We start from the raw sequence: 24,464 nt of genomic DNA, 5'->3' as shown, positions 1-24,464 counted from the left end.
TAGTGGGAAAAGAAAGTGCAAGAGCTAAGGGGCCACTGGAAGGAGGGATGGAATTAAAGAGGGCAGCAAAGGATTCCCCCTTAAGTTTCATGGCTCTTGTAGGAACTGCATTGACTAACCTTGGCGTCAGGACAAAGAGAGATGCATAATGATGCAAACAGTGGTCAGTGATTTATATGGTACATGTGTGTTTCCTTTTCCCACTGGTGCCAAAACATCATTCCCTAACCTTTTCCTATGCTGGTCTTATATGGACTGTTATTCCCAGCTTTTGTTTTTAAAAAGTCTCCTTCTAGCAAGGTCATGTTGTAAAGTGCATACACATTTATTTTACATTTCTGTGCAAATAAATTATTAAGAGTTTTAATAAAGTCATGTGTGTAATATCTGTTAATGCCTTGAGGCTCTCAGACATCTCATGTTTATTTTTTGTACCTCTTACTTTAGCAAGTTTGGCAACCCCTGCTCTAGCATATCAAACCAGCCACTTAAATAAAACTGTTACTGAACATAACATACAAACTCTCTGTAAATTACACAAGCAGACAAAGGGCTTTGCTACTGGCAAAGCCTAACACAGGCGGAGACAGAACTTAAAACTAAATTTAAAAGTTTAGCTCTGAATTTTCAGTCTGGACCATATTATAAACTTAGCACCACAACCATACATGTACAAAGATGGATTTCAGGCCCTGCATTATAAAAATCCTCATTTATAAGTGTAGAAGCACATCAGCACTTATAAGGTCAATAACTGAAAATGTTTGTTTTGACTTACCCGTAATGATTCCATGTAGGATTTATGACAATCTATGTGCAATGTATGTCCACAGGTTTGTACATACACACCTCCTTCCCAGCCAATTGATACTGACTGCAGACAGGAACTCTTTAAAAAGACACAATATACATAAGATTTAAGAGTTTGCTTGTTTTTAATATAAACACCATTATTTAAAAATGTAAGAATGAGGTCCAGATCCTGGAAATCATTGACACAAGTCTTGAATAATGGTATAATTCATTCACCACGCTAACAGTTTCTAGAACAGACAGAACTACAGAGCGGATTCTTAATGGAAAATGAAGCAGCAAAATGCATATGTATTCCCAAGTACTTTGAGACTCTTAATATAATGACAGTCAGAGGAAACTCTTGCTTCCCCAGTTTGCAAGAAAAAGGGCTGAATGGCCTCTGTGTTTGAAATCCTGTATCCCAGACAAAGGACTCAGGGAACATGCCATGGTAGAGTAATGCCCAGAAAAGGAACTGTTGTTGCCTGAATAAGGATGTGGATCCCCTGAAGGAGTAACTCTGTGCCATCAATAGTACCCTGTTAGTCAATGTCTTCTCCTCTGCTTAGAAGCTTCATCACGCGGGTAAGGGGCTTCAGATCCAGATACTCACTAACTCTGGGCCTATGTTCCCTGCAGTTGCAACACACACTTGGGGAACTTCTTCTTCTCTGTCTGAAGAGGAGCTGGATTTGCACCACACTGATCGGCCAGCTATTTAGGCCAGTCCAACACTGTCTTCTTCCCCTGCCCCCTTGCTGCACTTTTCAGCTAATTGCACAAGTGCTAAAAATAAAAATTAAGTGAGTGCCAAAATAAACTTTTACTCAGATCACCATGCAGATGCTCTGAAAAACAAGACCGCTGGTCTGCTCCCCCCCCCCACTCCCACTGGCTTTAATTTAGACTGGAACCAGGTAAATGGCTCCAAGTGCAGAAGGGAAGGAGCAAAACTTGCCCCACAGCACAGCCTTCCACCTGGCTGACATTCCTGGGCTTAGGAGCATCAGTTCTCCCTGTAAGACCACCTGACCCTCCAGGCTTAGCGTACTATGTTGGCTATGTTGACAGAAGCTATTCAGTTTTTTAGGCTTGAGAGACCACCTGTCTGCAGAGCAACCTGATAGCTCAGCCTAGCTTATCCTTGCCAGAGCTTGGAAACTAAGTAGGGTTGGCTGCGGCTAGTCCTTGGATGGGGGACGACCCAGGAAGTCTGGAGTTGCTCTGCAGAGTTAGGCAACAGCAAACCACCTCTGCTTATCTCTCGCCAAGAAGACCCTATGGGGGTCGCCGTAAGTCATCTGTGACTTGATGGCATGCAGCTGTTATTATTTCTCTTGAGACCAGAAGCCCAGCCCTCTGAAATACCTGCTTTCTGACTTCCACGCCTCTAATCTGCAGAAGAAATAGGACCTTCCTAGCACGGGTTCAGCTATCTCTGCCCCTAAGGAAGCTCTGATTGTGCCCTTTGCTGCTTGAGTAACAGCTCATGTTTTCTCACTGAAACCTTCAAATAAACCAAATACAACCACAAACCTTTGTCTTCCAGCTAATAATACTGAAATAAGCCTGGAGTGCCTTTCTGTGGCGGACAACTATACAGGCCATTTTCAAAAGGGAATTGATGCTTCCCTTTCACCAAAGTATACAGGCTCCATCTGGTACCTTGCAAACAATTTCTTACAACTGAAATGCTGCCTTTTAAAGCTAATTGCCGCTATGGTAAGAATACCTACTGCTGAGGGGGACAGCTGATCAACAACAGGATTTTTATTGCTTAGCTCAGCTGAGCAAACTATTCAGGGGGCTAAGAAAGGTTCTTGTTTGTATGCTGATAGAAACTTAAGGATCAAACCTTCCCTGCTGTGACCATTTTAGCACAGTAGTGGTCGAGAAAGCTAAAAGAAAACAGAAACCACTGATCTAACTAAAATCTTCATCGGGCCAGGAATGTTCGGACTTTAAAAAAGAACACAGCATTTGTATGAAATATTAATCCAGTTCCTCAAAGATGAAGGATTCCAGCTGCACAAGAGACTGCTGTTCAGAAAGACCCGGTGTCATCTATGAATCCCACATATCTGTTCCCCTGGAGATTTATAAAATTATGCAAGGGATGAAGAAAGTGGACAGAGGGAGCGTTTCTCCCTCCCCCATAATGCCAGAACTCTAGGGCAGGGGTCCCCAACCCCCAGCCACAGACCAGTACCGATCTGTGACCTGTTAGCAGAGGCGCTGCACCACCCCTTTCGCTTGCCCGGGACCAAGATGGATGAAAGAGGCGGAGCAGCCCTGCTGCCCCTTCCGCCACCCAGGATCCAGGCAGGTGAAAGAGGCAACGTGGCTTTGCTCCACCTCTTTCATCCACCCAGGTTCCAGGCAGGCAGAAGGGGCAGCGCAGCAGCAATCTTCACCTACCTCTCATTTAAAGACCCCCATGGGGGGGCAGGGACAGAGGGGAGCCTGGGACTGCAAAAACCCCAGCACACACATACACCGGTCTGTGGAAAAATTGTCTTCCATGAAACCGGTCCCTGGTACCCAAAAGGTTGAAAGCCATTGCTCTAGGCCACCCAATAGGTTCAGGATAGACATAAGGAAATACTTTGCTACTCAATGAAAGTTAAACTGGGGGATTCACTAAAAATCTAACATTTGTCTAACTTCCTTTGGTTATGGCGATTCACTAAAAGTGAATGGCCATAACCAAAGGAAGTTAGACAGATTCATAGAGGAGAGGTCTATCAGTCGCTGGTAGCCATTGTGACTGGAAGGAATCTTCATATACAGAGACAGCACACCTCTGTATACCACTTCAGGGAGGAAACACCAAGAGAAGGCCTCTATGCCCTTTTTGTTGGGCCCTCTAGGGAAACCGGTTGGCCGCTATGTGGAAAAAGTATGCTAACCTAGATGGACTGGCCTATTCTAGCAGACTGTACTTAAGTTCCAGCTGAGACACTTTCCTCTGACAGACCCAACATGTTCTTTTGAGGTCATAAGAATCCAGCTCAAAGACTTCTGCCAAAATGTGGTTTTAGAACACTATCCATTTTTTTACATGGAAGACAGTGTGAAAACATGAAGAATCAGACAAACAGGGGTAGCTAGTATTTGAATTAGCTCTTTTTCGTTACTGCTAATTTTGCAGTAATGACGTTTAAAAACTTTAACTTAACACTCAACAAAAGCTTTTTTTTCTAATACTGAACTCTATAAAATCACTACTGAGAAACATCTCATCGTATTCAACTGTAAAAGCTTCAAAATCATGAAAAAGTCTTCCAGTAGCATTAGAATAGTTAGTTATTGGGAGTCATCAATATAATAGTGGGCTGGAATTTTAGAGGAAGACTATATTCAACGCCTCCTATTTGTCCTAAGGAAACAATACACAGGAGCACATCTGAAATGAATGAGTCTTGCTTCTGGAATTGATATTTCTTTGTACGGTTCTCAGAAGGTATTTTCATCTCCTGTTTTAGCAAGCAATATAAATGAGAAATAATCAATATGTTAACAAAGCAGCAATTCGACATGGACACCCCCCCCTTCAGTGTGTCATTCATAACAAATCTATTTTTTTAATTTCCGATTGTTTCCCGAAAACTGAAAGGCACTTTCGCACAGGATAATTGGCATACTAATTTATCAAACAAAGTGTTACAGCAGGGAAATGGATACTTTCATAAGACCACCCAGTAAACACCATGGCTGAGGAAAGAATTAAACCTAGCTGAAGGCAAACAATGTCTATAGCCAGCTACAGGGTTTCTCAGAATTACTTCTGCAGAACTACAATCCCTTCTCTAACCTGCCCCCCCACACACTGAAAGCAATATTATACAACACAACATTATGCAATGCAAACCAAAATATTTTGCACATTGACTATTTTAACTTAACAAAATCTTACCTACAAAGAAAAAGCACATGACCAAAAAGAAAATTTAACTGCAAATGCAGTAAGATAAGAATAGCGCCGTTCTCTTATTGAGAAGGGATGCTCTCCCACTACAGAATACTTACATCTTTGAAGAACTTTTGTAAAGTTGCAAGTCGTTCTTCATAGACAGCTGCGCACGTATCCCGAGCATAAATCTGCTCCTTTTCCGAAGTTGGCAGCTTCTTAGGCTCAGTACTATTACGGCATTGCCCCAAAACTGCGGGGGAGGGGGGGGGGTCAGTAGCATGCCAGAAGAAGAAATTGCATTTTTGATAGTTCTTTTTTCTTTTAATAAATCCATAAATCAGATAAAATGTTTGGGGCTGGCTGAGTCAAAACTGTGGGAACTCTCAGAAAAGCTAGCAAACTGCTAAATGTTACACCAAGTAGGTATATGTACTCTCATTATCAAATTTAATCTCTGATTATCTTTTCCCTCCAATTATTCGACTATAATTTAGGAGCAATAACAGGTATCACATATTTTTCTCCCCAATCCCCTCTCAAAATGAGTGTACAGGAACTGTATTCCTTAAAATACACACTCTGGGGTATCCTACTAAATCCAAAGAGCCTGCTTAGTTGTACATGGTTAGAGAATATGTTTGTTTATCTATATTTCACATTTCAGCTTTAAAAAGCAGATATAGCCACAACCATCACCACCTTTTGGAAGGTAAGAACAGTTCATGGTTGCCTCCAAAATTGCCCCATCCATGAACAGAAATTGCTGTTACTAAATGGATTTCCCATTTGAGCACAGAGCCCCCTGGCCTTCAAAAACAGCTTTCGAGGAGCAGTGGATGGTCTACAGAAGTGGGAAAGTTAAATCTCCTGAGTAAAGCTCCTTTTCAGGTTCTTTAGATCCCGTTTCAATACTCTAAAGCGCAGATTCCTAGCCTCTGATCCTGTGGGCCTCTTTAGAATTCTGACACAAGGTGGTGGGCACAGTCATAAAATGGCTGCTGCAGGAGGCGGAGCCACTCACACAGAGGAAGCCCAAGTGCAGGGGAGAAGAGGGGCAATTTTAAAAATACGCTGGGAAAGAGAAGTGAGAGAGAGAGTAAAACCAACTCTGTGGAGGAAGGAGCTGCTGAAACAACATTACTTTAATCTGTCCAGCCAATCAGATCTCCAGTGGCCAATTAGACACCTTTCATTGACACCCAACAAGTGTTTTTAGAAAGCGGGAGTGGGGACATGTGGAGCTCTGACCCACCAGGGTTTCTGAAATATTTCATACCCGTTATTTTCTCACAATAAACAACCCAATACTAGTTTTCCCATCTTGTGCTGGGATGGGAGGTGCTGAGAGATCTTGGTTTACCAAAGTACATCCAATGCATTCATGGTAGAGGTTAAGTGTCATGCTACAGGCATCCTACACCAGCTCTCACATGGTTTCTAGATGCACCTACAGGAGCTCCCTGGCACACTCTGACTTTCTTGAAACACAGCTCTACAGCCTCTCTTAAACCATGAAGATTTGTTTCTTCAGCCCTACCTGAAGACGCCTGTAAGAGCACAACCAATCCTGCTGGTCGATCTTCAGTAGAAGGGCCACTCTGGCCACAAATCACACAATCATACATGGCTTCTGTAACATGCTGTTCCGATGTTGTTATCTCCATAGCAATATCTGTATCCGGTGATTCTGAGGAACAGAGAAGGGCAGAGGGAATTAAGAGATTCTTGAAAGGAAAAGGTTAAAATGTCTGTCATTTCAACTACCACAATACACAGTGCATTCTTCCAATTAAGTACACTCAACGTTTAATTTTTTTCCAGCAAGGCGCTTACTGTAAATCTCCATACTAAAACAAGCATGAACTTGGGAATATTTGGGTGGCAGCAGTTATCAAGATACAATACACACAGACAGAAAGAAAAAATAGTTTAAAAAAACATGGTGAAAAAAATACAAAATTTATAAATAGCATCCTTGAGTCCCAGGGATATGGTCCCATTTTAGATGCTGGATTTATCACTTTTCAAAATATTGCAGGGGCCCAATCCTGCTGGAGACAGTGGTGGGATGAGCCCCACCCCCACCATTTTGGTTCTTCACACTAGGGAGGAGCAGATATTGAAGATGCATTGATGAAGGTAAGAATCACCACATTTATCACACTCTCTCTAATTAGAGCTCCTTTCAGCAATAATCACCTCACAAAGGAGATAATACCAAGTCTGCTATACCATAAGTGTTCCCACCCATCTGTCAAGTGGCCCATGTTTATCGAATTCCTGCTTTTGGACTCAACTTGAAAAGTTATGTTCAACTGGAATTTTTCTAAGATAACAGCAGAAGGCAGGACATTTTTAAAACCTTAGGGGTGGGGTGTGTGTTTTCCCCACTAAAGGATATATTTCCCAGTTAGCATATGAGATGGCTGGATTGTTATTAAGATTGCAGAAATAAATTAACTGGAAATCTTAGAATGGTGAAATTCCACTTAGAACTATAGTATAAATTTTGAGAATGTCTACTCACAGTTACTGCTGTAAGAAAAGTTAACAAACTTAAATGTTCTAAGTTCAGCCAGCAGCAGTCAGAGGTGTAGTCACACATTGTTATTTATTTAAAACATTTTATTTTATTCATTGATACCCCACCTTTCTCCCCAATGGGCACCCAAAGTGGCTTAAATAATTCTCCTCTCCTCCATTTTATCCCCACAACAATTTTGTGAGGTACCTTAGGATGAAAGGGTATGACTGATCTGAGGTCATCCAGCCATCTTCCATGGCATGAGTAGAGATTTGAACCTGTGCCTCCCAGATCCTAGTCCAACACTTCCAACCACTATACCAGGGGTGGCCAACGGTAGCTCTCCAGATGTTTTTTTGCCTACAACTCCCATCAGCCCCAGCCAGCATGGCCAATGGCTGGGGCTGATGGGCATTGTAGGCAAAAAACATCTGAAGAGCTACAGTTGGCCACCCCTGCGCTATACCACTCCTGCCTTTCCACTTTATCAGGGTCTACAAGGCAGCAAATGTTGCACCATCACGGCACTACAATTTGCAACTGGATTTTCCTGGTATGAAGGCTATGCGGAACACCAAACAAAATAAGTAACTGGACAAAGGAAAATGAAAATAAGATTTTCCATCCTGCTTCCTTAAATAAAGACCTAATAAATATTGAAGTCAGTGGGCTTAGAAAGTTCCAACTCTGTTTTGGATGGCACCACCAATCAGAACCTTTTACTTTATCTTTCAGACATATTTGTACAAATGTAAAACTATAGTATACCTGTCCTACAGGAAATATTTTTTTCCTGTCCTTCTCTCAAAGGACATTTTAAATTCTCTGTGTTGTGGAAAGATTTGCACTGATTTCACACTGTAAAACATTTCCTACAATCTGGTATTAACAAACATGAAGACAGCACACTACCTTCCAGCTGTGTAATGGCAAAGTTGGTATAGATATCTTTGCATGAGAGGTGTGAGACAATCTGGTGGCCAAAAGGAAGGCAACCTCTTTTTTCTACTACAGGCCCCCCCCAAAAAAGCAAGAATAGTCTGCATCATCTGATTAACACATTAAAATCATGTGATACTGTATTAGGACTTATGAAAACATCATGACACAGCACACTATTTCAGTGATACACTGGCTGATCATAATAAAAGGCATTTCATTGACATTCGTTTTTGTACTTCTCTGTGGTTTATCAAAACTAGACCGTTTAAACATTTATCACCACCTAGTGGCAACCAGAAGAACTAGGAAAAAACCCCAGAAAGATTGTATTAACAGACAACACCGCCCCCCACCCCCCTCCTCAAAAAGAAGCACCATATATGCAGCTATCTGGGAAATTATATGCAGTATGATACTATATGGGAGGGAGGAATCGATCTTCTACATTTTAAAACCTTAAAGGAGCTCAGAGAAAAACTTTTTTAAAAGAATCATGACATTAACAAAAGAAAACTCCTCTAACTGAAGTCCTCTCACTGTTTTAAAGAAAATATAAAATTGGTGGGTATTTTCAGCTAATTCTTTTCAGGTGGGGTTTTGAAAATATGCCAATTCAAATACTGAAGTGCCGTGACAAGAAGCCAATTTCACTACACAAATTAATCATCAATATTAATATCATATACATTCACTGTGTAAGTTACAAAGTTATATCTTTCCTTTCCGCCCTGTCAGGGTCAAGTTAGTTAACAATTAAAAATGAAAACAATATAAAACACAGCCAATATATAAGCATATATGCTTTCCAAACAATTCACTGAACTCTTATGTTAACTATTAAATCCAATCAACTCTTTAAGTTTGCGTATTCATGGTGAAAGAATATAGACAAAGGGTGTGGTTTTGCAAATGGTCAGTGCCTAATTTTTAATGAGAAATTTAAACAAGCTGTATGCTTCTCTCTGTTTCTCTGAAATCAATGGGATTTAACTAGGATTCATAATCTGAATCTGTACTTATACAGTATCAATCTAATAATGTATTAATAGGACAGTATGATTTGTCTATGTTGTTCATTCTTGGTGGAAAAGTCCTTTAAACAAGCATCCTGAAATAAACGTATTTACTGAGAAATTCAAGTTGCCGTTTTACATTGACGAAATTAAAATTTTAACTACGAAATCTCACTGACGTATTCTCACTTTTCATATATACTGCAGGAGTACATTTCTGCAGGGTTCATGACCGCTTTACATTTTGGAACAAAATTCATGTGTTATTTATGTACCCTTCAAAAAAAACCCCAATATTCTGACCCAAGATTTAAAAGACACCATATTGGCCTAAATTAATAACTTCAGTCCTTCCTAGTTTATACATACATACATAGACCTTTATTGGCATCAATACAAAAATACAGTATACCTTAAAACCAACAGTGACACAATGGGATATAATAAAAGACCAGCAAAAGTTAAATGACATAAAAATAGCTGTGGGCTATGCATGAGTAAAAGCCTCTCTGATTTGGATCGCAACCTGTAAAAAGCAAGCAACGTGAGTGGTAACAAAGTGGTAACAAAGTTGTGTTTCCTGTGAAGTAAAAAGCGGGCCTTGGCATTGTCAGAAAGGCCTTGATGGTCAGAGAGCAGAGCATCTAGGTATTTTACTCGTGGACTGCTATAGAAAGGACAGTCCAGAAGAACATGAGGGACCGTTTCGATGACTCCTTGGCTACAAGGGCATCGTCTAAGATTGTGGGGGATTCTGTGGTATCTTCCAGAGAGAATGTCTTCTATGAACCCCACGGAAGTTATCTCCTCCTATGATAATCTTGTTTCTAATGCTATTTCCCTGCTTAACCCCCCCATTCCTGTGGTTTTTAAAGGCAAATCCAAATATAATCCCTGGCACAGTAGAGAATGTCTTCGCTTGAAGTCCACACTTCGCTCTATCTATCATCACTATAGGAGTCAAAAAAAGTCTGTGTTACCTAGTTTATATTTAAATGCTGGCTAATACAACAGGTCATGTAGCTTTACTGATAAATTGCAAAAGATTCAATTAATGGTTGCTTGCAGGCTTAGGCAGAAAGACGCTTAAAGCAGCTCAAAATAAAAGTTCACAAGCATTATTATTAATTATTATTATTAAGCACTATTATTAATTATTATTATTATCTGGAACTAGTAGTTTCACTGTACCAGCTTATTCAAGAGAGATGAACATTCTTAAGTGCTCATATTGATGTTATATGTTACTGTAGCAACTACAGGCTCTGAGTTACTGGGACTACCTGGCACTATTACAGGGAAAATAAATGTGCACAATGATTTCCACTAGCCATAGCTGCTTTTTAGCTAACAAAAGATTACCAAAAATCGAATAAAATGATAGGTGGCACACATTTGTGCCCCTAGTCGGCTTCACACAGTGAGCTTTAGCCGTTGGTCCTGCCTAAAATTTCTGCATGGATTTCCATCCGTAGAGCAGGACTACCCAGCCCTCCACCACTGTGGCACCTGGCTGGGGTCCTCCAGGAATAGCACAGGAAGGGGAAGCTGAACATCTGCTGTGTGAGAGGGAAATTGGTAAAAAAACATTTCTGTTCCATGCACAGAAATTTTAGGCAAGATCCAAGACAATATCTAGTGTACAGCAACTTTAAAAAAACAAATGAACATCAGGCAGCACTGAAGGTAATATGTCTGGTCCGTAAGATCAGTGGAGATTTGGTACTAAATGCCTTGATGTTTGCTGCACTTAAGCTAATGAATGGAAGAAACAGCTAATATCCCAACATACTAAATAGTGTTTACAGTCTGTAACTGGAAGCAACGTTGCTCTTGCAAAACCACTGTGTATCAAGGTGGTCCCCAAGCACTGAAGCAACTATCAGAATGTTAATATCTTTTGCCCTCCCCCAGCACGTATATTCTCAGAAGACCAGTCAACGCTGATTTACTTTCCTATCTAGTTTCAGAAGAGGAGATGCTAGAAAACCTGTGTCACCTTGCTATTAAGAAGAGCATGTACCTTTTCCCTATTACCCACACACACACGTACCAAAAAAAATTCCATTCAAGGATTAGAAGACTGTTCCTCACCCATTCCCTTAATTAATTCAAATGAGATTGAGCAGGCAATGTTATTACCCCCTTGTCAAAACGATATGAATTCTTCATTAGAGAAACCCTATATTACCAAACATAGTTGATGGATTTTTTTAAAAAAATGTTGAAAACTAAGAGGAGATTCTTTTATTTGCATGTAATCAAGTCAGCTTTGAAGGTCATGACTGAATATATGTTCCTCTTGTAGCCTAAGGCTGACCTCATGCCATGGTAATGATGGATGATTTTGATTGTACACTTCTACCAGCGGGTGGACTTCTTTAGTTTTATCTGTCCTTATGGTATTTTATAATGCTTGTTTTAGCTGCTAGCTGCCTTGGTGGCCCTGATGGGGCAGAAAAGCAGGGTATAAATTCTGTAAAATAAATACAATAAATAAATATATCCTTCAGTGGTTCTGCTCATTATGGTAGCCATTATCAAATAGATACGTAGTGACTGCTCACCGTCATCTCCTCAAAACCTTTACAGCAAGGCCCCAGAGTTCCATCATGTTCTTCTCTGCTCCTTGACAGTTCATCATGCACATAAATGTGCAAGTTTTGAAAGAACAGTCATCAATACATGTGTTAATATACTAAAATCTAAAACAGGACTGGGCTTCAACCTCATTTTGAAACTGAGCTTCTGGTTCCATGGATCCTATTTCTGGACACAGGTGGGTTTTTTTGTTTTTTTAAAAACCTGTTTAGGTATCCTAAAATGGAGACCAAATATAGTAGTTGCTTTTCTGCTCCCTACAGTTTTTCTTCTGGTAGGAGTCGCCTCTTCATTAATTGTGTTCTGGTTTACTGTTTTAGCTTCATTTGCCCATCACACTTCTTAACAATATACAAGAATCAGGATTAAATACTTACCAACATCCATGGCAGTTTCCATAAAGCTTTTCTGTCTTGAGGCAAATTCAGCTAACAACTTCTGTTGCCTCTCCCTAGCCTTCTGTCGTCTAGGTGAAGAAGAAAGAAGATGGATATGTAAGAGTTAGTGAACAGCGGACTAAGTTGTTTCTAGGTCAGCAGAACACAAGAAGTTCTCAGGTGTTGCAGAAAATCTAGAAGACCGTTTTCCCTCGATGCTAGTCTCCTGAACCCAACAACTGGAAATATTCAGAAGTCTCTCCAATCCTTCTTTGAGTGCCATCTTTGTTACTCACTAACCATATCTATTTCTTAATAAATATAGAGGTATCTGGCTTGCTCCTAAAGACTCCCAACCATATGCTCTCAGGAGGCATTCTATGTTCTTGTGGGGCAGCCCTCCGAACCTACCAGCTTCTGGTAATTTCCATATACAGCCCATACCTCCCTCTCTACCAGTGTTCCCTCTAAGGTGAGTTAGTGTGAGCTAGCTCACAGTTTTTTAGCTTCCAGCTCACACATTTTGGTCTTAGCTCAGGAAAACTGGCCCCAGAGCAAACTAATTTATGCAGCAGCTCACAACTTTAATGCCAGTAGCTCACAAAGTAGAATGTTTGCTCACAAGACTCCACAGCTTAGATGGAGCATTGCCCTCGACCACTAAGTCATTTAATTTTCATAACTGACAACCAAGAATAGGAACAGAGGACTCTAGCTGGAAGATAACATCCTCATTAACAAAAAAATGCTCTATGGGGTGCATGCTCAAAAAGTTTGAAACATCAAAAGCTCAAAATATAAAGACAACCAAAGCAGGCAATCTCAGGAATCTGACTGTCAAAACTTTGTTTCTTGCCCCACTGAAATATACCATCTATTGTCTTAGAAAAGGAGACAAGTTCTTCTAAGGACACTGAATAAAGAGCACAAAAGCCTACAGAAACGTTTTATTCAGAAAGGGCTGTTGTTGAATTTTTTTTCTCTCAACAGCACTAATAGAAAATCAGAACATTTTTTGTCCTAGATTCACTGCTTTTTATTTTCCATTATCATGCCATAATATTTGAGGACAATGGCATAATTAGCTGCTGATAACCATAAAGGATGGGATGACTTGTCAAATTTTATTTTTCAAGGCTGTAACAGGAATTTAAATTGCTTGGCCCAAATTCTGGCTTATAATGACAGGAACATACAATAGGAATATACGAAATCCATCCACATAACAAAATTGGACAGAGATTATTAGTACTTTAAAAAGATGTACACGCACGGACATTCACTCAGGAAACTAGGTGAATTTTATTCAAAACCAGGATGATGCTAATAATACATATATCAAGACTGAATTGCTCTGCAGTTCATTATGATAGGAGGTATCAAAGTAATTGGCAGGGAACTAGAAAGATGTCTTCAAAGATGTCCATGTGCTACTGGACTCAGCACTCCAATGCCACCTCTTTAGTATCATCTGCGAACTGACACCCCATTTCACTCAAGTTAGAAGCTCAAACTCAGTTTTTCTTCTTCTGAAATACAACTGGGAAGTTTATTTATTTAATCGTAACTACATCCCAGCTTTCATTTAAAAAAAAAAAGCTCAACGTGCCTAAGAAATACAAATGGGTAAAAACAACTCAAGGAGGTAGCAGCTACTGGGAGTCACTAAACCTTCCAGGTTGGGTCGTACAACCTCCTTTCGCTAATTTGGACCCTATGGTTTGCTTTCATCAAGTATTCCTTAAACACAAAGACTTCTTTCAACAAAGAAAGACTTTTCTTCATCTGAACCATTACTCCACAAGAAAAAAAAATGTTCTGCATCAGAGGAAATCTTTGTGAAAGAGAAACATAGGTTCCAACCCTTTATTGATACTGGAATATATTCTAAAGTGTACTTTTGACAAATTTTAGCAAAGAGAGTAAGAGAGAATGTGTATGTGAGAGAGAATGAAAGAGAGAGAGAGAGAGAATGAGATAGAAAATGAGAGAATGAACAAACACAGTATATACCAGGGGCGGCCAAACTTTAATGTAAGAGCCACATAGAATAAATGTCAGAAGTTGGAGAGCCACAAGACATGAACATCAGATATTTGAGAGTCACAAGGCAGGCAGGCAGGCAGGCAAATAGATGGAAGAGGGAGAGGTGGAAAAAAAGCCATTTTTAACTTAAATGCATTCTGCAGGCTGCCAGCTAGCTTGGCTTGGAGGAGTGATTTAAATTCCTTCTCCAAGCCAGCCAATGGGGCAATGGGTTTTCAAGAGCCACACAAAATGTGTGAAAGAGCCACATGTGGCTCCTGAGCCAGTTTGGCCACTCCTAGTATGTAAGAGTTAAAATGAGAAGTAGAAATTCTGTGATTCTTTCTTCTTCTGAACTTCTTTTTACTGTCAAAAGCAACTTGGGTAGCCTATTAATCTGAAAGGAAGAAGTGCAGTATTGGGTGAAAAACCAGATTAGGGAAGGAGACTCAGGATTTAAATATGTCCAAAGGGCTAAGAAGTCTTCTTCCCTACAGAGTTGCAGCATCCCACCCCCCACCCCCCACCCCCGGTTATTTTTTGTTAAAGAGAAAAAAGATGGAGGAAAGCATCACATCTAATTTAACACAATTTAAGGTTAAAAAGTAAAGGTAGTCCCTTGTGCAAGCATTGAGTTGTTATTGACCCATTGGGTGATATCACATCACAACATTTTCTTGGCAGACTTTTATGGGGTGGTTTGCAATTGCCTTCCCCAGTCATCTACACTTTACCCCCAGCGAGCTGGGTACTCATTTTCATTTTAAAAAGAAAAGCTCAATGTGTCTAAGAAATACAAATGGGTAAAAACAGCCCAGGGAAGTAGCAGTTTCTGGGAGTCACTAAACCTTCCAGGTTGGATCATACAGTCTTCTTTCACTAATTTGTATTTGTATACTTCTGAATCCAGTCTGCAGGCATTATATGGGAGCCATATATGGCTCCTGTATACTTCCGAATCAATATTTGAAAGTATTCGGAAGTCCACAGAAAAGACAGGAAAGCAGCTTCTGCAGTCTCAGGGAAGCTGCTTGCCTCCTTTCCTGCCTTTGGAAGTCTTTTCCCGCCTCTCCCATAGCCTCCCTGGGATCAGGGAGGGAGGGGGAGGGGAAGAGGAGCCCCAGCAGCCAATCCAAAGCATGCATTTGCAAAATGCATTGCAAATGTATGCTTTGCAGGGCTGTTGTGAAGCTGATGGCTGGGTTATTGTTGTTCTTTTGTTTACTTGGGTATCCAAGTAAACACTGTTCTCTGGCCAATCACAGAGAAGTGGTATTTTTTGAAACTGCTCTGTGTAGGGCCAGAGAAGCTTTTTAAGGAGTCTGCCTGGCTGGACTCCATTCCAATGCTGCTGTGTTGGTGAGAGAGAGATTGTGCTGCACTGGCCCTTGGCCTCAGCTGCTGCTGCTGCTCTCTCTCAGCCTTGCCCAACCTTCCTGGAGAAAAGAAGACATCTAAGGTAAGACAGTCTTGAGGTTCTTGTTTTTATTTTAGTTAGGATAAAAGTAAAAGGACTTTTTAAGACTCAGAGTCCCTTTACTTATCCAGATTTGGGTGGATGCGTACTGGATAGCTTATTTGGGGTTAGGGTTAAGGGGTTCTGCTGGGGGTGGGGGCCTGGGGTGGGGGGGTTGCCAATTTGCCTATATCTTACTTTACTGAGAGGACTTTTAAAAGTGTAGTGTCCTTTTACTTTTCCTGATTTGGGTGACTTGGATTTCTTGGGGTTAGGGTGAAGGTTTTTTGGGGGGAGGGTTTGGTAAAATTCCTGTATTGTTAAAAGTCAAGTTTTTTACTGTTTTAAAAAGGATTCTGTGTTTGATTTGTTGCTGCTGTGTTGTGCTGCTGTTGTTCCTTTTCTCTTCTGGTTCTGGTTCTTTGGGGGGGGGGGCTGTTTGGCCTAATTTTTATTGTTAAAAAGGTCAGTTTTTTAACAGTTGAATTAGTTGGCCTTTTCTCAGTGATTTGTTTAGATCTGTTGTTGTTGGTTTTGCATCCTGTCCTGTTGTCCCTTTTCCTGGTTCTGGTTTTCGGGGAGGGGAGGGGGTGTTGACTGATTTGGCCTGAAGTTTTTTATTGTTAAAAAGGTCAGTTTTTTAACAGTTGAGTTTGTTGGTCTTTTCTCAGTTGGATTTGTTTGGATCTGTTGCTGTTGCTGTTGGTTTTGCATCCTTCCTGTCCTGTTGTCCCTTTTCCTGGTTCTGGTTTGGGAGGGGGGGGGGGGTTAAAAGTTAAGTTTATTTCTGTCACATTTGGGGGTTTTTTTAATTACCTCTGGTTGGTGTGAGGGGGTTGGTGTGTGGGGTGGGTCACTTTCATGTTTTTATAGTTATTTTTGGAGTCTGAGGGTGCTTTCGGTTTGGCTAGGGCCACTAAATAGGCTGCCCCACTAATAAGGGTGTTTTTAGGGATTGTGTTTTTTGAAATTGAAAAAAAAATTAATCCAGTTTAGGACTTTTTCTTTCAAAATTCAACTAGGCCAGATAGAGACAATTTAAAAAGATTTTAGGTTTCTCATAAAAGGTAGTGTGACTAGTAGGCCACATCAGGCTCCCTTTTAAAGAGACTAGGGTTGCAGTGCATCTTGCTTTCAGCCACTGAAAGCCAGTGCATCCTTAGATTTCCATATGGTAAACCACAGTTTCTCTCTAGTTATAGGGGACACCTGATTTCTAGTTTGCAAGAAAATCCAGTTTGTCCCAGGATCTAGTTAGGAAAAGCTTAACTAGGAGGATGTAACAAGGATTGCCTTCATCTCAAGGTAGCCTTTTAAAAACTGTAGCCAGGTAGAGGCAGGATCACCTAGTCTCCTAAATTTTACTAGACTACTACCCCAACCCAAAGAAGAACAGGTTAGGGACCAAAAAACAAACAAACAAATTTTGGTGGGAGGGTTTTTAAAAAGAAGTCAGGGCACCTGTTGTTTCAGGGTACAGTGTAGTGAGTTAGGTTTGTAAAAAAAACCCCACTCTCAGTTCAGGTTGTCTGAGACTAGCCAAGGGTGACATGAGTGACAGGAAGCAGAAGAGGGGCCCTGGGGGCAAGGCCAAGGAGAAGACTAGAGGGGTGGAGGGGAGGGGGAGGACCCAGGTTTCCCCTCCACCTGTGCGTAGGGCCACTCCACAGCCGCTTTCCAGCACTCCGACCTCCGAAGTGTGATGAAGAAGGCCCGCCTTGGGCCCTTCATCGAGGCTGCTGCTGGGGCACCCCCAGCAGAGGTGCCATTAGGTGCTGGCACTGAGCAGGGGTCTGCTGCTCGGGCAGTCTCTCCTCCAGCTGATGTCACTCGGCCTCAGCAGCTGGAGAAGGGGCAGCAAGAGCAGCCCTCCTTGGAGATGAGCTTTTGGGACAGTTTTCTGTCCAAAACAATCATCCCAAGAAGAGTGCAGGAGGAGAAGCTGGTTGAGGAGGACCAGCCCCCTTCTTCGGTTCCTTCAGGCAACCACAGTCCTTCAGGGAATGGCCAGGAGGGGAGGCCGCATGGGGTAGAGGGGAAAGAAATGGAGACACACAAGGTGCCTCCACCTCCGTCCACTTCCCCCTGACGGCCAGCCCCTCCTGCCACCCTGAGACACGATGTGTCTGCCCGAGCACCTCACAGGAGGTGGCTCCCAACACCCAAGCTGCCAGTCAGCTTGGGCATCCATACACCTCCGAAATCTAGAAGCATTTCCAACTTAGGGAGGACCCACGCTATGTGCGGTGCCAGCTGTGCAGGGCCCGGATCAGTCATGGATGGGACCCTGCCCACCTGACTCTGGGGGGGGGGGATGCGGAACCACCTGCGGAAGCACCACCAGGCAGTGCTTCTTAAGGGGGAGAAGCAGGCTGGTGCTGGGGTGCCCAGGCAATAATAACAATAATAAATTTTATTTATATCCCGCCCTCCCCGCCGAAGCAGGCTCAGGGCGGCTAACAAGACATGGTACATACCATGATGTTGTATAAAACAATTTGTAAAATACAGTTAATAAATACATTAAAAAACAGTTACATAAAATTTAAAACTACAATAAGTTAAGGTGCTACATTCAATAGGTTTGCCCGACCTTCCAACACCACCCAGCCAGGAGGTCCGTCACACCACGACTACCTCCAGAGCTCTCCAGGAGAGTTCCGCAACAGGGCAGGGATGCCAGGCATCTCTGCCTGAGATGTTTGGTGGGGGTGGCACCTGTGTGCCTAGAGGGGGAATCAGGTACGGCAGGAGGGTGATCACCTGGAACCTTGCCAGTTGGTCGCCCATGGGCTTCAATTTTCAGTGGTCGAGAATCCTGGGGTGCTAGGGTTGCTCGAGCACCTGGCGCCCTGGTACGAAGTTCCTGCTAGAACCACCATTAGCAGGACCTTTGTGCCATCTGTTTTCAGGGCGACCAGATCTGTGGTGAAGGAGCATTTGTCCCATGCTGCCGGGGGGACTGTTTATTTCACCTCAGATATCTGGAGCTCCCAACATACGTTCGAGGGGTATCTCTCCCTGACTGCGCATTGGTGGCAACTCAGTGAGCTGCAGGGTGGGGGTGGCAGTAGCAGCAGGCAGGGTCAGGGCTGCCAGGCCGGCTATCACTGGGCCTTGCTGCATGACAAAGTAGTCGACGCGCCGCATATGGCAGGCACTCTCGGAGCCATCCTCTCACGGCAGTTAGAGGGCTGGGTAGGCAGCAGAAATGTCGCCACGGGCTTCGTGGCAACTGACGGTGGCGCCAACATCAAGGCAGCTGTCCAGTGTCAGGGCCTAAAATGCCTTCCTTGCGTGGCCCACCTTCGTGGTTAAGGACGCATTGGGCCAGATGAAAAGCCAGGATCGTCAGTATCTAGCCGCGACCCATGAGTACCGACCTCTGCTTCAGAAGTGTCGACACATCACAGGTCACTTCTCACGCAGCAATATGGACTTGTATCTTCTGCGTGAGAAACAGACACTGGCAGGTGTGCCAGGGCACCGCCTAATCGGTGACGTCAGCACACGCTGGAATTCCACCTGTGCCATGCTGGAGCACATGGTGGAGCAGAGAGCAGTCCTGGATGCTTTTGTCTCTGAGACGAGGGTCTTCCGGGATGAGAACTGTCTCACCCAAGAGGATTGGGTGGTCATTTCTCAGACTGTGGAGGTTCTTGGGCCCTTCAAGACCCACACAGAATTGCTCTCATCTGCTACGGCGAGCATCGTACTAGTCGTCCCCATGCTCCAGATGGCCCGTGAGGACCTGGCCTCATTTCTAGTGCCAGCTCAAGGCCGTGCAGACGTTCTTCCAGCAATGCATGCCCTGGTTGTTAGGCTGCAGGAAGGGCTTGAGGCCTGCTTTCAGACTTTCACCCAGGATAAGGTCTACGTGATGGAGACCATGTTAGACCCGCACCTTAAGGGCACGATTGCCGAGCGGGCCAACAAGCTCAATCGCTGGCTTTGGGTGCCCCAGGAATTGGATCCCCTGGTCCAATTTTCTTTTGGCTTTGTGGGTTTTGTGTGGGACTGTGCCCTGAAGCTGCACAGCAGTTTGGGGGGCTCTCCTCAAAACCCCCTGCTCCCCAGACCCACTTTTCCCACGATAATTACAGTGGGGGAAGTGCTCCAATTGGTTTTTTCTCACCATTGGGAACAGTGTTCCTTTTGGGGTGCCCACAGATGGGTGCAGTCTTTTGGGGCCAGGGGGGTTGCATGTGGGGGAGTCCCCTGAAGCTGCCCTGAGGTTTTGGGGCCTCTCCCTCAAACCCCCCTCTGGCCAGAATCACTTTCCCCACAGCAATTATAGTGGAGGAAGTGGCTAATTGGGCTTTCCCCAGCATTGGTGGCAATGGGCCTTTTGGGGAGCCCAAAGACAGGGACCCCCTGGCCCAATCTTTTTGGTACTTGGGGGTTTTGTAGGGGAGAGTCCCCTGTGGGTTCCCTGCAGTTTTGGGGGCTTCCCTCAACCCCCCTGCCCCCAGTAGCCTCTGATTATGCCCTATGTTGCCATTGATTTCAATGGCCCATAGGGTATAATGGTGGGATAGGGGCACCCTCTTTGGGTGCCCCTGGAATGGGAACCCCTGGCCCAATCGTTTTGTGACTTGGGGGGTTCGTAGGGGGGAGTCCCCTGCAGGCCCCCTGCAAATTTGGGGGCTCTCCCTCAAACCCCCTCCCCACCAGGCGGCTTCCAATATACCCTATTTTGCCATTGACTTCAATGGGCCATAGAGTATAATGGGGCCGTATATTCAGACATAGCCATATATCTCCAGTATCTACAGCTATTCCGAATACCGGTATTCGGAAATATACAATATTCTGAATATTTTGGCCCCGTATATTTCCAAATCCGATTTAATTCCAAATTTTTACTTTTTTTTTTGAACACCCCTAGTAGCCAATCCCCCAAGAGCTTTTACAAAAAAGAGTCTTGTAAACTCTTGGAGGATTGGCTACATCAGGGGTGTGTGGCTTAATATGCAAAGGAGCTCCTGCTAGAATTCCACCCCTGACTATGACTATACTAAAAGTAACAGAAAGGAGATGGGGAGGAGATGGAAGAGAAGCAGCTTAAAAGGGACTTGGTCCAGGTTCCTGGCTATTTACCAGTTTTTTATATTTACCAGCAAGACTTATTCTGCAATCTCACAAAGCCAATGGAACAATAAATATTGGAGAGCAATAAAGATGCATATAATATCTTGTGGGGGTACAACACAATAGGGTGACCCCTACTGTGTAAGGAGGGAAGTGGCAAGAACCTTATGTTAGTGGCAGCAACTTCCTCCAATGCATGGGGTCCTCCTTCAGTGAAACAAGTTTCTCTTGTGGCAGAAGGTTTCTTGCGCTGGACAAAAATACTGCCATTAATAGAATGAATCTGTAGAATTCAAACTAACAATAAGGATAATGAATCCATATATCTGCTGCACAGCAGCCAAAGCTGAACTTCTAAGATATCCAAAACAAAACTCCCAAAATCTCAATTACATCTTTATTACAATAGGAAACGAATCAGAATACAGGTAAGCATCCCTTAGCTCCACACAAAACAGGATGCAACCATACTGTGAGGCGATTTTCGTAAAAATATTGCTAAGACAGTCTCAGCCTAGATTATGCCTTTATTAAACAGGCTAACTGTAAACAGAGTCCCCTAATAAGGAGACATAAACAAACTGACAGATTCAGTACAATTCTGTGATTTTCCACAATGGCCCACAGGGCTCAACAGAGACCGGGGTGGGGGGTGGGGGGGGGAGACTCTGCACAAGCAGTTCTTCTAAACTCTCCTCTAGTTCTATGCCTTGGTTTCTATGGCAACGAGTTCTGTGGGTGATACCAAGTTTGCTTTTGCAGGATGAAGGAACTAGAAAATAGGTCATCATTGAGTGCTCGCAAGCCTATTCAATCTTCATTACAGTAAAACTGGACTTCATTTTCTTCCAAAAAATGTGTCATACAAACAAGTTTAATTTATCAATCTGAGATCCACATTCATTTGGAGACAAAAATTTGTGTACTAAGCTCCCCACCCCCAACACCTTCCTATCCTCCTGACAAAGATTTGGCAAGCATTCCTCACAACTTAACATTCTTCATGTGATCTCTTCGTGGTGTGGGGGCCAACATACTTCAGAGGCTCCACACCACATGGGAAGAGCCCACACTGCAGTTCCTTCCCAATGCCAGCATTGCACCAAGTTGCAGGAGAAGAGATGCTGGGATATATGTGTGTGGGGAGGAGCTAGCAGCATGGATCCCTCCCACACCTCAAAGCATTCTGGCAATTCCTTTGCAGCACAAGGAAGCCCATGTTGCAGTAGCCCCACCACTGCCAAGGAAGAAAGGGGGAGCAGCCATTTTGACAACCAAGATTTTCAACTCAGACTCTTACTATAATTAATGGCCTTGGGTCGCAGTTCAAGATAAAACTACTCTGGTTGTATGTGTGTTTTAATGCAATGCAAGCAACTTGTGCCTTTCAAAAAAATACACCAAATTGCCTGTTCTAAGTTTGACTGACCCTTTCCATCCAAGGACATTACCCAATTAGAAGAACCGGCTGCATTTCAGAAGGATGCCCTACTTGCTTAAAAGAAACAACAACAAATGTTACACGGCACAAAACATGTCCTCAGCGCACACATATGCCATCTTGCGTTCTGACAAGTAAACAACATCACACAGTTACTCCAATTTTCATAACAACATATGTAACAAAACATGTTTTAAAAGCTTTGGCGTATACAGATTGTATCACATGCAGCCAATGGAGTTTAAAAAGAGCATGCAGGTGTCTATATGTGTTAAAGGCAAACAGATTAAGCTAACACATACTCCTTAACTACAGCCCTGTAAGAGGATGGCTATAGGGCAAATTATAACATTTATCCTCCTAAAATTAACATAAGCAGAAAGGAAACAGCAGCAGGGTCTACCACCACCCTGCTATTCCTGCCAGGTCCCCCCACCCCCAGTCTCAGCAGCAAGGTCTGAGTGCCCCAGCTTCCTGGTTAGGTGAGTGACAGCTGCAGGCAGTAGTATAACAGAAGAAAGGGGCGGAAACCCACACAGCTCTCCTCTTTGGTATTTCAATTTATCAGCTTTTTGTATGACTGCTGCAGAACTAACAGCCAGGAAATTAAAATGCAAAATTCTTTACATCACTATTGATGGGTAGCCATAGTAGGATTACTACGATTACTAAAAGGTAAAAAAGGGGGAGGGGAGATGTCTGCCATTCAAACCCCCTCAAAAGTTCTAGCAATCAGGCAAGCCTTGCAGCACATCCTGAAGATTTCTGTGGAGCGTCCCCTCATCATCTCTTCAGGGAGCCCATTCCACAGAGTTGGAGCCACAACGGAAAAGGCCCAGGCTCTAGCCAATGCCAGACGGGCCACCCTAAATGCTGGGTGCCTGCCTTCCCCAGTCATTTACACTTTACTCCCAGCAAGTTGGGTACTCGTTTTACCGGCCTCAGAAGGATGGAAGGCTGAGTCCACCTCGAGCCGGCTACCTGAACCCAGCTTCCGCCGCGATCGAACTCAGACTGTGGGCAGAGCTTGGACTGCAGTACTGCAGCTTTACCACTCTATGCAACGGGACTCTTCATATATAATATAGTACACATATATTTTTATGTGGATTAACATATACATCTAACGCACACTATATATTCTCCCTTTTAACACTGCAATTTAAATATTAGTAAATATTAATATTTACTAAAGGGCAGATCAACCATTAAGTCCTCACAGCACATGAGAAGGCCATGCAAAATGCTTCAGCATGGTCACAGCATGGAAAGCTGATTACCAAGTGGCTGTCCCCACAATGAAGCCCAAGGCCAGCAGGAACATGGAGGGCATGAAGGGAAAACAGTGAAGTGGCACAGGGATGGCACGGGGGTGGATGGACAACAGTTCGTCAAAGAAATGAAAATTTTCAAATTATTTCCCAACAAAAATGTATTCATATTTCATACACCAATTACTAGGACCCTTTATTATAAAACTAATATATTTGCCACATTCACATTCATTCACTCATGGAGAACGTATTTTAATGGAAAATTAATATTACAACATTTTGATAATCTGTATTTGCCGAAGTAGGCACTTACTTACAGAGGGTTACATCAACATGTTCGTCAGTTAACTTTTATTTGCAGTTCATATCCAAATGCTATTAATCCATTCTCAGCCTACATTCTTTTACTATCATTTAAAACTTAAGAACTATTTCAAGTAGCTTCCCACCCTCTGTCACTCTTTAAAAGATAATCGCATCAAAATCTCTTGAATGGATTTTTTAAAATTCCAACGCTTACAAGAAATCTCAACGTAACTGTATTTTCAGATTACTTTCTGAAAGCAGCCCAAAGCCAAAATATTGAAGACCACAAGGGGTTTTTTTTTGTAGAGGGGGAACTGATTTTCCACTCAGCCCTTTGCTTTTCAAATCATTCTTTAATAACGACAGTAGTCTTTATATGCAAGCTTTATTTGACCTGTAACCACTCATCATTAATCAACAGTAATCTTATATGTAAGGCTTTTTTTGTAGCAGGAACTCCTTTGAATATTAGGCTGCACCCCCCTGATGTAGCCAATCCTCCTGGAACTTACAGTAGGCCCTCTACTAAGAGCCCTGTAAGCTCTTGGAGGATTGGCTACATCAGAGGGGTGTGGTCTAATATGTAAAGGAGTTCCTGCTACAAAAAAAGTCCTGCTTATGTAAGAACTAAAAACCTATGGCAACCTCTTGGGGGGGGGGGAGATTATTAATAAAGTCACTGAAAATAAAACAGCTGATTAAAATG

The 24,464-nt window shown here is 42.9% G+C and overlaps 1 protein-coding gene across 1 annotated transcript in view; it reads right to left on the bottom strand.

Moving 5' to 3' along the window:
• The window catches only part of UBR3 (ubiquitin protein ligase E3 component n-recognin 3), a 146,516-nt gene that overhangs the window by 59,929 nt on the left and 62,123 nt on the right, over window positions 1-24,464 (bottom strand). Inside the window, exons 24-27 of the mRNA XM_060257442.1 lie at window positions 12,166-12,254; window positions 6,246-6,395; window positions 4,825-4,958; window positions 779-889 (exon numbers count right to left, since the gene is read on the bottom strand). Coding sequence (XP_060113425.1) covers window positions 779-889; window positions 4,825-4,958; window positions 6,246-6,395; window positions 12,166-12,254 — 484 coding nt within the window. The remainder of the gene's footprint in view (window positions 1-778; window positions 890-4,824; window positions 4,959-6,245; window positions 6,396-12,165; window positions 12,255-24,464) is intronic.

The sequence above is a fragment of the Heteronotia binoei genome, chromosome 16, assembly GCF_032191835.1.
Source record: "Heteronotia binoei isolate CCM8104 ecotype False Entrance Well chromosome 16, APGP_CSIRO_Hbin_v1, whole genome shotgun sequence".
Lineage (NCBI taxonomy): Eukaryota > Metazoa > Chordata > Lepidosauria > Squamata > Gekkonidae > Heteronotia > Heteronotia binoei.
This window is presented reverse-complemented; position numbering and strand designations above follow the sequence as displayed.